The sequence below is a fragment of the Charadrius vociferus genome, unplaced genomic scaffold (assembly GCF_000708025.1).
Source record: "Charadrius vociferus isolate BGI_N301 unplaced genomic scaffold, ASM70802v2 scaffold611, whole genome shotgun sequence".
Taxonomy (NCBI): Eukaryota; Metazoa; Chordata; class Aves; order Charadriiformes; family Charadriidae; genus Charadrius; species Charadrius vociferus.
Genome location: NW_009646844.1, coordinates 1,049,597 through 1,062,689, shown reverse-complemented (window position 1 = coordinate 1,062,689; position 13,093 = coordinate 1,049,597). Strand labels below are relative to the sequence as shown.

The window sequence follows — 13,093 nt, the reverse complement described above, 5'->3', positions numbered from 1 at the left end:
GGGGGGATCTACGCGACCCCCCGCCGTCAGTAACTAGAATATATACTTTTAGTTTTAACTCTCTCCTCTGTTTGGCGTCGCTTGGATGGTGTGCGTGGGTTTTTCGTTTACCTCTGTGTTCCTCTGTGCCCTATCAGAAGGAGAAAAAAGAGAAGAAGGCGAAACGCCATGAGAAACCTCGGAAGAGGAAGGCTCAGACTGATGAAAGCGAGCAGTCGGAGGACGATGCCGATCCTCCGAAACTCAAGAAATCCAAGAGTGGAATTAAACAAAACGGTCATACGAGAGAAGAAAGCCCGGAGAATGCAAGATTGTCTTCCTTAAACATTAAATCTGCCCACAAAAAACGACCCAGCAATTCTAGTGAAACATCAAGTGGCGATGGTGACAGTGACCAAGAGCAGGTAAAACTAATAATTAGTTATAGTTATGTGTTTAGCTTTCAACTCCTGCGTCGCAACAGGGTTAAATTTAGAACAGGTTATCTTTCCCTTTTTTTTTTTTTTTTTTTTTTCCCCTAATCAGAGGAAAGACTGCTGTAAATTTTCAGGGTTTACAGCTACTCGAGCTGTCCCTTCTGTTGATAATTTGCAAAAAATTTAAATTATGAAAGTCCTGAAGTTCCACAGTTTCTTCACTTCAAGAGTCTGGTACTGTGGTAGCTGCTGGCAGATGGACAAGCTGCAGTGAGATGATGCTTTAATATGATTCAGCATCATTGGATATGGTTGTAATTGCCACAAATATAGTTTAAATGACTTTTTTTATGTATTATGAGTACTTCTGTACGGAAATAAGAATTACTTGGTTTTAGCTAGTGGTATAAGAAAAGTTATGTATTAACACATTTTCATGTATCATCTTATTAAATAGTAGTTGTTAATGTGATAAGGTGGTCCTTAATGTAATAAAGTATCATGCTGTAACAGTTTTGTAAGCCTGTTTAAGTGTTTCTGTAAGAATGTTTTTATTTTGTCTGACTGTTTCTGTTTGATTTGATTTAGGTTCCTTTAAAATTGTTTGATATGAATGCATTTTATTGTTTTTTAAGGGAAACATATGTTGTACCTAGGATTTGTTTTGAAAAGTCTTGATCCCTGTATGTTCTGCTGTTGCTTGGGTTTGTGTCTTGTTCCAAGTGATGCTTCACAAAGCATCCAGGGTTTCCATGGTTTCCAGGGTTAACATTCTTTCCTCAGGCTTAGCATTTTAATCACTCTGCTGTTAAAACGTGTGTGGAAGTGATGCCTTTCTAAGTCGGTGTGTTTGGCGCTCTACCTCATAATTCTTTTGGGGACTGATTTTGTAAATCACCGTGCTATATTAATTGGGAAGTAGGGAAAAGATATCAAGCCTGATTCTTGCATATTACAACATAATCTGTTAGGCCGTTGGTAAGTATTTAAAATTGAATGTTAAAATTGAATTAAGAGTCTTCAGACTTTTGATTTGGGCATTCTGCATTTACAGGGTTATGCCATTAGATATGAAAGTCCTAATTTAAATTACAGATCACTTTTGTCTAACTTTGAAATATGATAGCAAGTGAAACAAAGAAGACCCTTGAGCTGCAGCTGAGATACTGTCACTGAAAATTTGACCCCTGAGTATGCCACCAATGCCTATGCCATTACCTTGAATTTTCTGATGGTTGTATGATATTCACGTGGGATGTTACTTGATTTCTTGTTTACCTAACAGGAGATGACTGAAGAACAGAAAGAGGGTGCTTTCTCCAACTTTCCTATTTCCAAAGGGACTGTTCAGCTTCTTCAAGGTAAATTCTTGTCATGATCTGACCACAGAAAGTAAATGATGTCTGTCATGTGTTTGTATGCTCAACATACTCGATCAATGAGCTTTGAGATGTGCTCTACTTGTGTGTATGCAAGCACTGATGCTATACGGAAGGCGTATTGATTGCCTACTCTAAATACATCTTTGAATATAGACTTTTCTGTTTGCAATATTGCGCAGTTCAGGCTTTACAGTAGAATTTTAAATGACATAAGCTCGAAAAAATAAATTCCGTGCGAGAGTTTTTCAATTAACAGTTATTTCAGTGTGAGTAAAGGAAAATAGTTCTATTTAGTATATTTGACATTAGTTTGTGCATGACTATGAAATTAAGAGTAGAAGTGGTTTTGACAGATGTTTTATTTGAAAGAAAGAGATTTTCATAGATAGGTGGGGACTATTACATGAATATAGCCACAGTACTTAAAGGCTTTCCTTAACTTCACCTGTCCCAGTCTGGTGATATGAAGTGGGAGAATAAAATGGACAGCCCCAGGGCACTCTTTACAGAGTCATCTCTGTGATTAAATAAATCAGTGGAGGCGATGACATAGTCCTGACTGACTTTAGAGTTGATGGAATTTCTGCTTGGGATAACTTTCTCTGAAGAGTATGCAAGAACACTTGTAAAATGGTATACTAAGGAAGTTTGTTGAAATTGCTACAGCTCGAGGAGTGACATACCTGTTTCCCGTGCAAGTGAAGACTTTCGACTCAGTATATTCTGGCAAAGATGTAATTGCTCAAGCACGAACTGGAACAGGGAAAACATTCTCTTTTGCTATTCCCTTAATTGAAAAGCTTCAGGGAGACTCACAGGAAAGAAGAAGAGGCCGTTCACCAAAGGTAACTATGGTTATAATGCTGATTTTGCTTTGTCTTATGTCTGAGTGATTCAGGGTTTTAACCCGCTGGAAAAGTTCTTCAAGATTGGCAGGGACAAGCTAACCCACATTAAAGATTCTTTGAAAGTTGTGTTTGTTGGGCTTTGCCTGCATCCTGTGCTGCCTCACACCCTCTGATCAAAACTAAAGAGCAAAATAGCTCTATCCACCTGTCAGTTCTTTTTTCTGCTAACAGGGAGACCAAAACTACAGGTGTTCAATGGGTTCCTATTTAATTCTATTCAGTCACCTTACCTGTTCAGGTCCTGTGATTACTGGATGCTTGGTTTTCTTCCCAATTAGCAACAGAGTAGTGGCTTTTTCCGATTGATAAAAGCTGTCTATTTAAACGTGTTTGTTTAAACATGTAAATAGTGGGAGGCTTTAAAAATAAACTTAGTTTTCACTAGGACCACCGCCAGATATTGAAACTTCTGCTCCAGAGAGTGCAGATTCAGGATGAGTTGTCTGCATTCTGCTAGGGAATACCATGTATGTTTTTTCACTGAATTCTTACGATGCTCTCCAAAACTAGATAGGCCAAAGCTTATCATATCCCCATTAATAGTGGATTTGTTTTTTGTCACTTTATTTCATCTTGTCACCCATCTCATCGATTACCTGAAACTCATTTCAAAACTAGTACTAGCTGTTTTATTTGCAGCTGCCCATCATGTTGGCTGTCTGACTGAAAATGCTGACTCTACGTTTGGCACAGTCTTGTGGAAAAGGGAATGTTTTCATTGGGGGAATCACAAGTCTTAAAATAAAAAAAATTCAGGCCTCACTTTACCATAGTACGCTACTATTTTCTTTTTTGTAATGTGTTTCAATGTTGAAAGAAGTAACAGGATGAGGATTTTAAGGTTCCTTTTGTCGAGCCACTGATGCCAGGTTTGAGAGCAGTACTGCAATCACACATTAAATGAAATTAATTAAAACTGCTAGCTAGTAGCTTGTCCATCACCTGCGGTGAAGCCGGTATATTGGAAGAGAGGATTGTTCCTGCGTTGCTTCTGTGAGGATGGCAGCACAGGCTGCAGAAGAACCATGCTGAACACCAGCTTTGCAGACTGAACATATGTTTCCCTGAGTCACAGGGAAGCTGAGAGACATTTGATCGCTCTTTCTTACACCTTCTCGCAGGACTGTGAAGCGTTACTGAGCATGTGTAAAAACCTTTTATTACCCAAATCCTTCAGTCTTGTACTTAAAACAGCATATGCACATGTAGAAGAAATTTTGTAGCTGATCTGTTCAAGAGCTGAAGTTAAATAAGATTTAAGTACCTCCTGTCCATCTCATTTTAAAAGTTAGCCTGTCCTAAATGAGTGTATGCTGAAGGAGATTAATGACGTTACAAGAGACTTAAGGAGTGTGTTTCTCTAATCTTTGCTTAGATAACTATTTAAAGCAGTTGTTTTGTTTTTGTTTTGGTTTTTTTTTTGTTTTGTTTTGTTTTTATTTTTTATTATGTAAATAGTCAGACCTAAACTAATAATTAGAAGTCTGATGATTTCTTGGCAGAAACCATGCTGAGAGAACATCTGTTTGTTTCTTCTATCTAGGTGCTAGTTCTTTGTCCAACAAGAGAGCTGGCAAACCAGGTTGCCAAAGATTTCAAGGACATCACAAGAAAGCTAACTGTAGCTTGTTTTTATGGAGGAACTCCATATAATGGACAAAGTAAGTGACAATTATCACTAGTAATTAAAATGTCGATTGATATATTTGACAAATTTTGTCCTTCCAAACACACACTCCTAACTCAAGAACTGGAGAGTATTCCTCGGGCATTCAGTAGCTCAGAATGTATCTTCTTATAGTGAGAGATAACTGTAGCTCTTGATTATATTTCTGGTGTTCCTTGTCTACTTGTGTACTTTAAAGTGAAAGAGATTATACTGTCTGTATACAGGGTATTTGGGTTTAGGTTCTTGTAAACGTTTTTATTTTCTTTAAAAAATGTGTAGTCTTAGAGCTGTGAGTGGGTGTGGGCTTTTTTGTGTGATAAGGGATATCTAGAAGATTTGTAAAGTGGAGAAGAATTTCTATATTTTGGCAGCATAATTTACTGTCTTGAGGGCTGTAAACAAAGCAAATGAGACGAGGAATGAGAGTAAGCTCTTTCATCGTAATATATCTTGAGTCATTAGGGATGAATTTTTTTTGTTCCCATAGAACTTCAGGAAGGAGGTGATTGCAGTAATTTGGATAGCAAAATAAAAAAAAAAAATTAAGTTTCCGATTAAGGTAGACAATTTGGGAATAGCTCATTATTTCCAAAGTGTATTAAAAGCAGCTCTTTGTTTGCCACTTTATTTAAATCGTGGGGAGAGGGAAGGGAGATAGGAAGACTTGTTTCATTTAGGAAGAGCAGTAGAACTTCTACCTTACCAGTTTTGGGGTTTTTTTTCCCCCAAGTTTTCTCCTCCTGTTCATCATTTGTTCTCACTTACATTTGTAAGGAGAGTACTTACGAATGGTTTAAGAATCTATTCCATTATTACTTAGCTACCATGTGTTTCTGATGTAGAGACTGCTCCCTAGTTTCCCTAGTTCACTGCTAACTCCTCTTCTGCTCTTTTCTGTTTATCAGTTGATCTCATGAGAAGTGGCATTGACATTTTGGTTGGGACACCTGGTCGAATCAAAGATCACCTTCAGAGTGGCAAACTGGACCTTACCAAAGTGAAACATGTTGTACTTGATGAAGTTGACCAGATGCTGGACATGGGATTTGCTGAGCAAGTGGAAGACATTTTACGAGTTGCATACAAGAAGGGTAATCTTAATATTTAAACAAATAGCAGAAAATATTAAAAATCATTTAGTCTGCTAAAGTTCAGGTATATTTTTCTGAAACTTGCTAGGTGGTTTTGTTTAGAAATGAGTGAATACTCAATATTGTAGGAAATGTACTGTGAAGTGCAGTACATGAGGAAGTGTTGCGAAAGTGGGAACCATTCATAGGACCTTTGCAAAGCTTAAAATCCAGTACCTAGGGATATGTGAATAGCTTCCTTCAACACCTAGCTATAAGTTGTACTTGGACTTTTTACAGTTAAAAGGAATTAGAAGCTTTTTACCCTTTTTACCACTTGAAAATAAGACTGGATTTTTGATCATAGTTACTTCTTTCCTGATCTTGAAAATATTTTGACTTTCTGCAGTATTTTTTTTCCAGCTGTTAGTAATGCAGAATTGCCTTCTTTATTTCATATACTGTTATTTTGCCTCATATTTTTTAATAACTTGTATAATCAACTTGTATACGTCTGTAAGATGAAATGCCTCATATTTTTTAATAACTTGTATACGTCTGTAAGATGAACCACATGAAATTTGTGAAACATTGTTCTGTGTTTTAAGATTCTGAAGACAATCCCCAGACACTACTGTTTTCTGCAACTTGCCCGCATTGGGTGTATGATGTGGCTAAGAAATACATGAAGTCTAAATACGAACAGGTTGACCTTATTGGGAAAAGAACTCAAAAGGCTGCTACAACAGTAGAAGTGAGTAATTTATCTAATGTGGAATGTTTTCAGGCCTCTTCCCTTTTCCTTTATGCGACAAATAGTCATCCCATCCTAAAGTACATTATTGGGGTGATGTTGAAAGTTGTTTTGAGAATTAGGTTTTAGGCATAAGGTACATTACAGCTACTCAAACTCTTTCTAGGTTTAGGATATGTCTACTCACAGCATCCAGTAACCTTATAGACATCTCAGGTAGACTGAGGATTCAGTTATCGGTTAGTTTTCAGAGAAAAGTGGTATCTGAATTTATCCGAGTTGGAAGCAAAAGGCACACAGTAACATCAACCTGGCTCTTTTAGATCACCACAGACATCACAGTCAAATTCTGCTATTCTGTGTAGAGGAGGGTTTTTCAAGCTTCCAGTGGTATCTCACCTCATTAGGCCTTTGCTTGCTATGCAGTAAATACCATAGCAAGAAATACAATAGGTATATGCTAGAAGTCTGAATTAATTATTTTACTTGATAAAATACTGTTTCTGCTTAAGTACTGCTTAGCGGTTACTTTGACAGATCAGTTGGACACATGATAATTGTATCAGTGGGATTGATAGAATGTTAATCTTCTGCTTGAAAAAGGCTTTTAACACTTTGTATTTATTTGTTTCACTTTAGCCATCATAAAGCTTTAGTTGTTAGAACTGTAATAAAATCTTGGACCACTGACGGTCCTGCAGAGAAATGGTATAACATCTCCTGGGTTTTTTTTTGTTGCTTTAAAAAACTGATTTGTAGACTGTCATCTTTTTCTCCTCTTACTGCAATTATTTTGCTTAATGTTGGACTAATCACGGTGGACATAAGAGCCTGTATAACTCTTTAGTGTTTCTGGATTTTACAGTTTCAAATGTGTTAAAAAAGAATATTGTGATTTTATGTAAGCTAAACATATTGCTTTTCAATTCTTTTCCATAGCATTTGGCGATAGAGTGTCACTGGTCTCAGAGAGCTGCGGTTATTGGAGATGTCATTCAGGTGTACAGTGGCAGTCATGGGAGGACGATCGTCTTTTGCGAGACCAAAAAGGAGGCAAATGAACTGGCTCTGAATGCTTCAATCAAACAGGTATTTTATCATCTGTATTAAGTAACAAAACCTGTCAGAGACGTATCAACCTTATGTTGATATCAAACCTATGCTGAGTAAGTTTTAGATTGAGACTTTCAAAGTGGGTAAGGGAAACCCACTTTTGCGTGTGGTCAAATAGTTTCAAAACTGCCAAAAAGAACTATTTAAAAAAACAAAACAAAAAACAAAACAAAACCAAACTGGTTGAAAGTTTACAGCATTATATTCTTCAGGACTAGGCTGCACTAACAGATAATGGGCTATAAAAGTTTTTTTTTTTTTTTTCTTAAAAGAAGTGTTCTCATTGATATTAAATGAAGCAGTTGTGAATTATTTTTTTCTGTAGAGAGGACTGTCTTGAATTAAAAAATAGTGGTAGACTTACACTACTACTAGGATAACAGGTCACTGTTCTGGAATAGCAGTTGCTGACGCTAATTATTGTTGTTGGGAGTGCCAATTAGGGTTTAGAGCTGTAATATATTTGTATTTTCCTTAAGGTGTTTCTTAGCTGTTATGAAGAGTTTAAAGATGTATACACAGAAAGAATTCAATCTGCCATCTCTTGTGAATGAGCTTTACTGTATTTCTGAGATTTGTGCTACGGCACACTCCAGCACTGGTGGAAAATAACTGGTTGATGCAGTGGTGGGATGTTTATGATGTGTAGCAACACTGGCACTGCATGCTCATGTTTGGTGGTGGTATCACAGCAACTACTTTTTCTGTATGTGTTTTCATTAAGAAGATGGGTTGTTATGTCTAGAAAGCAGTATAGCATTACGTTTCTAAGGAAAGGGGAAGCTTTTTTATCTGCCACAACTGTTCAGGAGTGTTTCTCCCACACTCCTAGATGACCTCACTACCAGCTAAACCTGAGCATGGAGCCTTATCGTGAGTTATTGGTGGTATTAGTGATATCAAATCTTGCATAGGCAATGCAGAGCTCTGATCTTGGCAGGTAAGGTAAGGAGACTACTTGGATGGTTCTCTTTTAGCATACTAATACTTGCTAAAAGAATATATGCCTATGCCATTTACCAGCTGACATTAATCCAAAACTGTCTGGAAAAAAAATCTTGTATTCTGTGCTGACCCTGGCATTGTGTTGGTATCTTTTTCAAATCATTCTCTGTTTACACGTGGAAAACATGGTAGCCATGTACAGGCAAGCTGTGAAATTTGAACTGGAGGAAAAAACAATTTTTGTATGTTTAGTCTTCATACTTGTTATTGCTGTGATACAGAAGGACTTTCAGAATGTTTACATTAAAACTTATCTCTGAAGCTGTAGTTAACTTTTTTTAGGACCACTTATATTTTAATCCTTTGATTGAGAGTGGGGGAAATTAGTATACTAAGGGGGATTAAGAAGCAATACTATTTTGGAAAAGATGTCTAAATGAATACTAAGAAGGCCTGAGAAAATTGTTGATGACTATTGTGAAACAGCTAAGCCTTGCATAGATGGTGTGGATGGCAAGTTAGGGCATAGTTCTCCTAGGTCACAGTAGTTAGAGGTGGAGATAAGACACACGTTGTGATTCTGTTTTCCTGCTTTTGTTAAAGGTCTTTGAGGTATATGAATAAGAAGTACTGAATAAATATTGTAAGACACCTAAAATATAAACTCTGGTAGTTCAGTTCTTCTGTATCTTGCCATATGGTATCTATCAAATACCACGATATTGTACGCAAAACTGTCCATAAAATGGAGCAGTGTCTTGGATTTTGGAACAGTCTTATAATAATAATACTGTTTTTCAGGATTGCCAGTCATTGCATGGTGACATTCCTCAGAAGCAAAGAGAGATCACGCTGAAAGGTTTTAGAAATGGTACATTTAAAGTTCTGGTTGCAACTAACGTAGCTGCCCGTGGTTTAGATATCCCTGAAGTTGACCTGGTTGTGCAAAGTTCACCACCAAAGGTAGGAGATGGTCTTGTAATAATTTATAGGTTTGTTTTCAAGTAGTAAATGCTATCAGCTGATTGTGTTCACCACATGGAGCATATCGGCGTTGCATTTAAGGGTAAGGAATGTCCTGATATACAAAAGTAGTTTCTTAGAAGATTTTTCTCAGAGCCCAACAGTTCCAAGTGTGTTTAAAGATGGTCTCCTTAAAATGCCTTCCTTTAAGGCTGTTTAAAGCCTCTCCCTTCAAAGCCATGTATGGTGATTGCAAGCCTGGAAGCAGTGGGAAGTGAAGAAAGGCTATTCATCTTGCAAGAATGATTCACTAAGTAGGGGCATATATGAAGAGGCCATCCCAACAGTTGAGAACATTGGTTGAAGTTAAGAGGGTTTAAAAGAAACGAGCTAATTTTTCGGTGAATTCGCTATTAATAGCTCAGTAACCATGCTTAAGTTGATACGCAGGAGGGTGAGTGGGATTGTTCTAGAGATATACGCGCTCAAAATGTTTTCTCATATTCTCTGTGGTGATGCCAAAACAAAACTTAGTTGACCTGTGGTTCTGATTCTGGCTTTCAAACCGTGATTTTTTAGAGGGTTTTAGAGGCTTAATTGTTTGACTTTAGTGAAACAATGCTTTTTAATTTGATTCTCTGATGCAGTTATTGTGTGTTGTTTAGGCTTAACTGTAATAGCTTCTACTAAGTTATGAGAATGCAATGAATTGATTAAATTACAATAAATTGGATAAGTCATACGGCTATTTATTTTGAAGGATGTGGAGTCCTATATCCATCGTTCTGGACGCACAGGTCGAGCTGGACGGACTGGGATCTGTATCTGTTTTTATCAGCGAAAGGAAGAACATCAGTTAAGATACGTGGAACAAAAAGCGGTAAAGTACAGTTTTCTTTTACTCCAATGTAATGTGTTAGGGTAGCATGTAAAATCTTCATGTTTTGTTCAATAGTTCAATTACAGAACATAGCTTACAAAGCATCCAGTTGAGGTTCAGTTACCGTGCCGAGTTCGGGTACACTGTCAGTTACCGTGGAGCAAGTAGCGTGCCACAGATTCTCATGCCCATACTTTTTCAGCGAATGCCAGTCAGGTTGTGCCTGTGGAAATGAGAAAAAGCTAGCAGGATTTCAGTTTAGTGTTCGCCTTGGCTTATTGTCTGATCAGTGATTTGCATATGTGTAACTTAACCGAGAAGTGTTACCTCCATTTTTGCACTTTGTGCACTGTTCCATATGGTAGTTTTCTCGACAATTAAGTATTCAGTTGGGATGAGATGGTTTAGTCTTGACACATAAAACTCAGACTTGCATTTAGAAAGGCTGTGAATCTTGTGTTTAAGTCCAAGTAAATCAGATGAAAATTAATAATTTAGAATTTGTAGGATGGTTTTTCCCCTAGAATCTGCCAAAATGGTCTGTACTTATTTCAGTTCAAGGTCACTGGATTATTTAAACTGACCTGGTACGTAAAGAGCGTAAAAAAAACCAAAACGTTTAAGTGTTACCCGTTTCCCTGTAAGCTTAATCTTGTAATTTTCATTAGCAAAAGTTGGGAGTTAAAAGGTGAAAAGAAGAAGCAAAATGATGGATTTAAATGCTTGTTCACTGCAGTCCAATACTGTTTCTGAATTATTTCTGGTCTGCAACTTTCATCTGTATTTTGCTTTTTAAATTTCAGGGCATTACATTCAAGCGTGTTGGTGTTCCTACCGCAACAGATATAATAAAGGCTTCCAGCAAAGATGCCATCAGGTGTGTTCGGTGACTCAAGCCCTGTTGTATCTTCCTATTTCAGAAGGGCTGTTTGGATTGCACGTTGCTGTCTCTGAACTGATCACAGTGGTCTTGGACTGCTGTTTTTCTTCTATTCCATTTTTTTTTCTATTCCAAATATTCCAATTTTTTTTTTTTTTTTGCTTTAATTACTTAGGTGTCTGGATTCTGTTCCTCATACTGCTATTGAGTATTTCAAAGAGTCTGCTCGGTGGCTAATACAAGAAAAGGGACCAGTTAATGCCTTGGCTGCAGCTTTAGCCCATATTTCAGGTGCTACTTCCATTGAGCAGCGCTCCTTGCTGAACTCGGATGCGGTATGTATGGCTTAACATTTGTCTTGAATCTGAAAAAAAACCAACACACCTGTGTTGTTTAAATAGAATTACTTGTGTCCTTCTGATTTTGTTTATGGGAACTGTACTTAAGCCAATAGGAACTACTAATTTAGTTAAAAGCAAGAATATAGTGGCTATAAATATAGCTGCTCTCCTGTAATAGTATCCACTTGAAAACATAGTTTATAAGCTGTAAATTAGCAGGTTTGTCATGGGAGTGATAGATATGCTGAAGCTTATTCCTCTGACTGAATGGAGTGTGCCCAATTTCTTATTCTTTAGGGATTTGTTACAATGATACTACACTGCTCTGAAGAAATAAACAATATGAGCTATGCTTGGCGAAGACTGCGAGAACTGTTGGGTGATGACGTTGATAGGAAAGTGAACAGAATGTGTTTCCTCAAGGGAAAAATGGTAAGCTTTTCATGGTACCTTTGCTACTGAGCTCTTCTGGTTGTGGTCTGTTCTCAGCAATTGTCAGGAGAGATATTTGGGATTTTTTTTTTTTTTCCCCATTCCTAGGCTCTGTTGCTAAGGTCACGACTGGTAGAAGGATGGGCCTCAGTCTGTTTTATTGGGGCTTAGGCATCTCAGGGGGCTTAGGGCTCTGCTCCACTGATGCAATGCAGTATATAGCACGGCTATAGGGATAGCAGAACAGGTAAAAGGTACAGACTCTGTTTACTCTGCCTTAATGACAAAACACAGAACAGGATTTCTTATGACAGTCAGGTCTGAGAGTGGATGTCCCTCTTCTTTCTGGTACCTGAAAGATCACAAAGTTACTGTTTGGGTTGCGTACTTTACAGTGTTGCAGCAACTGTAGCAAAAGTCAGTGAGAGACAATCATGTTAAACAAAGATGATTCCCCTCGCTACTCTTGTCTCAGAATTCACATGCATTTTCACAAACATGAAAATATGGGATCAAACAATCTGCCTGGGATTATTTGGGTGACACATAGGACAAGGAATGCTTGTGTCCTGCTTTTGTGGGTTTTGGGGCATTATTGCTCATTTGCTCCATCTTTGTGTTGTTCTGGGTGTATTTCTTGTTTTTCAACATACCCAGATCAATAAAATAGAACAGAGAGATGCTGTGATCTTGATGACTTAATTTGTGTGCTGTCAACACGTGCCATTCTCTTATCCATTCTTCTGCTGTTATTTTTCTGGTTCTTTCACACACCTACTTTCCCATGTAGGCTCTATTTTTTTTAGTTGCGGTCAATTAAAAGGCTAGACTTGTATCCATTAAAATTATTCTCTCTTTTTAGGGTGTGTGCTTTGATATTCCTGCAGCAGACCAAAAGGAAATAGAGGTACGTTCATTGAAATTTCTGGTTACAGCAGACTGCAGATGAAGCTGGCTGGACTGGGTTAGGCAGAAAACATTATGCACTCATTTTGCACTAGGAAGAGTGGTGGTGTGAACAATCCACCCTTTGTTACTGCTGCTGGATTAATCTTTGTGGGCAACGAGTTTCCTTATGCTATAAAATCCCCTTTTTTCTATTCACCGCCCCCTGTTCTTTCCACTCAGAATTCTGTCCACAGAAAAGTGAATTCCAGGTTTTTGCTTAGCAGAATTAATATTCCCATGCCAAAATTCCCTAGCCTTCCAATCTTTCCTTTGGGTATTTCACCCTTAGTGCATCTGTATACCCTCACACCCTGGCATTCATTCACCCCTCGAACAATGGTTGGTTTTGGATTAGAGGGGGATTGAGGGAAGGGTATGGATATGTGATCAGT

The 13,093-nt window shown here is 37.7% G+C and overlaps 1 protein-coding gene across 1 annotated transcript in view; it reads left to right on the top strand.

Annotated features, from left to right (window-relative positions):
• The window catches only part of LOC104294414 (nucleolar RNA helicase 2-like), a 14,900-nt gene that overhangs the window by 1,317 nt on the left and 490 nt on the right, over positions 1-13,093 (top strand). The window contains exons 2-14 of the mRNA XM_009894017.1: positions 138-404; positions 1,702-1,777; positions 2,465-2,643; positions 4,250-4,367; positions 5,281-5,466; positions 6,054-6,199; positions 7,139-7,288; positions 9,059-9,220; positions 9,981-10,100; positions 10,904-10,977; positions 11,156-11,315; positions 11,619-11,753; positions 12,616-12,660. Coding sequence (XP_009892319.1) covers positions 138-404; positions 1,702-1,777; positions 2,465-2,643; positions 4,250-4,367; positions 5,281-5,466; positions 6,054-6,199; positions 7,139-7,288; positions 9,059-9,220; positions 9,981-10,100; positions 10,904-10,977; positions 11,156-11,315; positions 11,619-11,753; positions 12,616-12,660 — 1,818 coding nt within the window. The remainder of the gene's footprint in view (positions 1-137; positions 405-1,701; positions 1,778-2,464; positions 2,644-4,249; positions 4,368-5,280; positions 5,467-6,053; positions 6,200-7,138; positions 7,289-9,058; positions 9,221-9,980; positions 10,101-10,903; positions 10,978-11,155; positions 11,316-11,618; positions 11,754-12,615; positions 12,661-13,093) is intronic.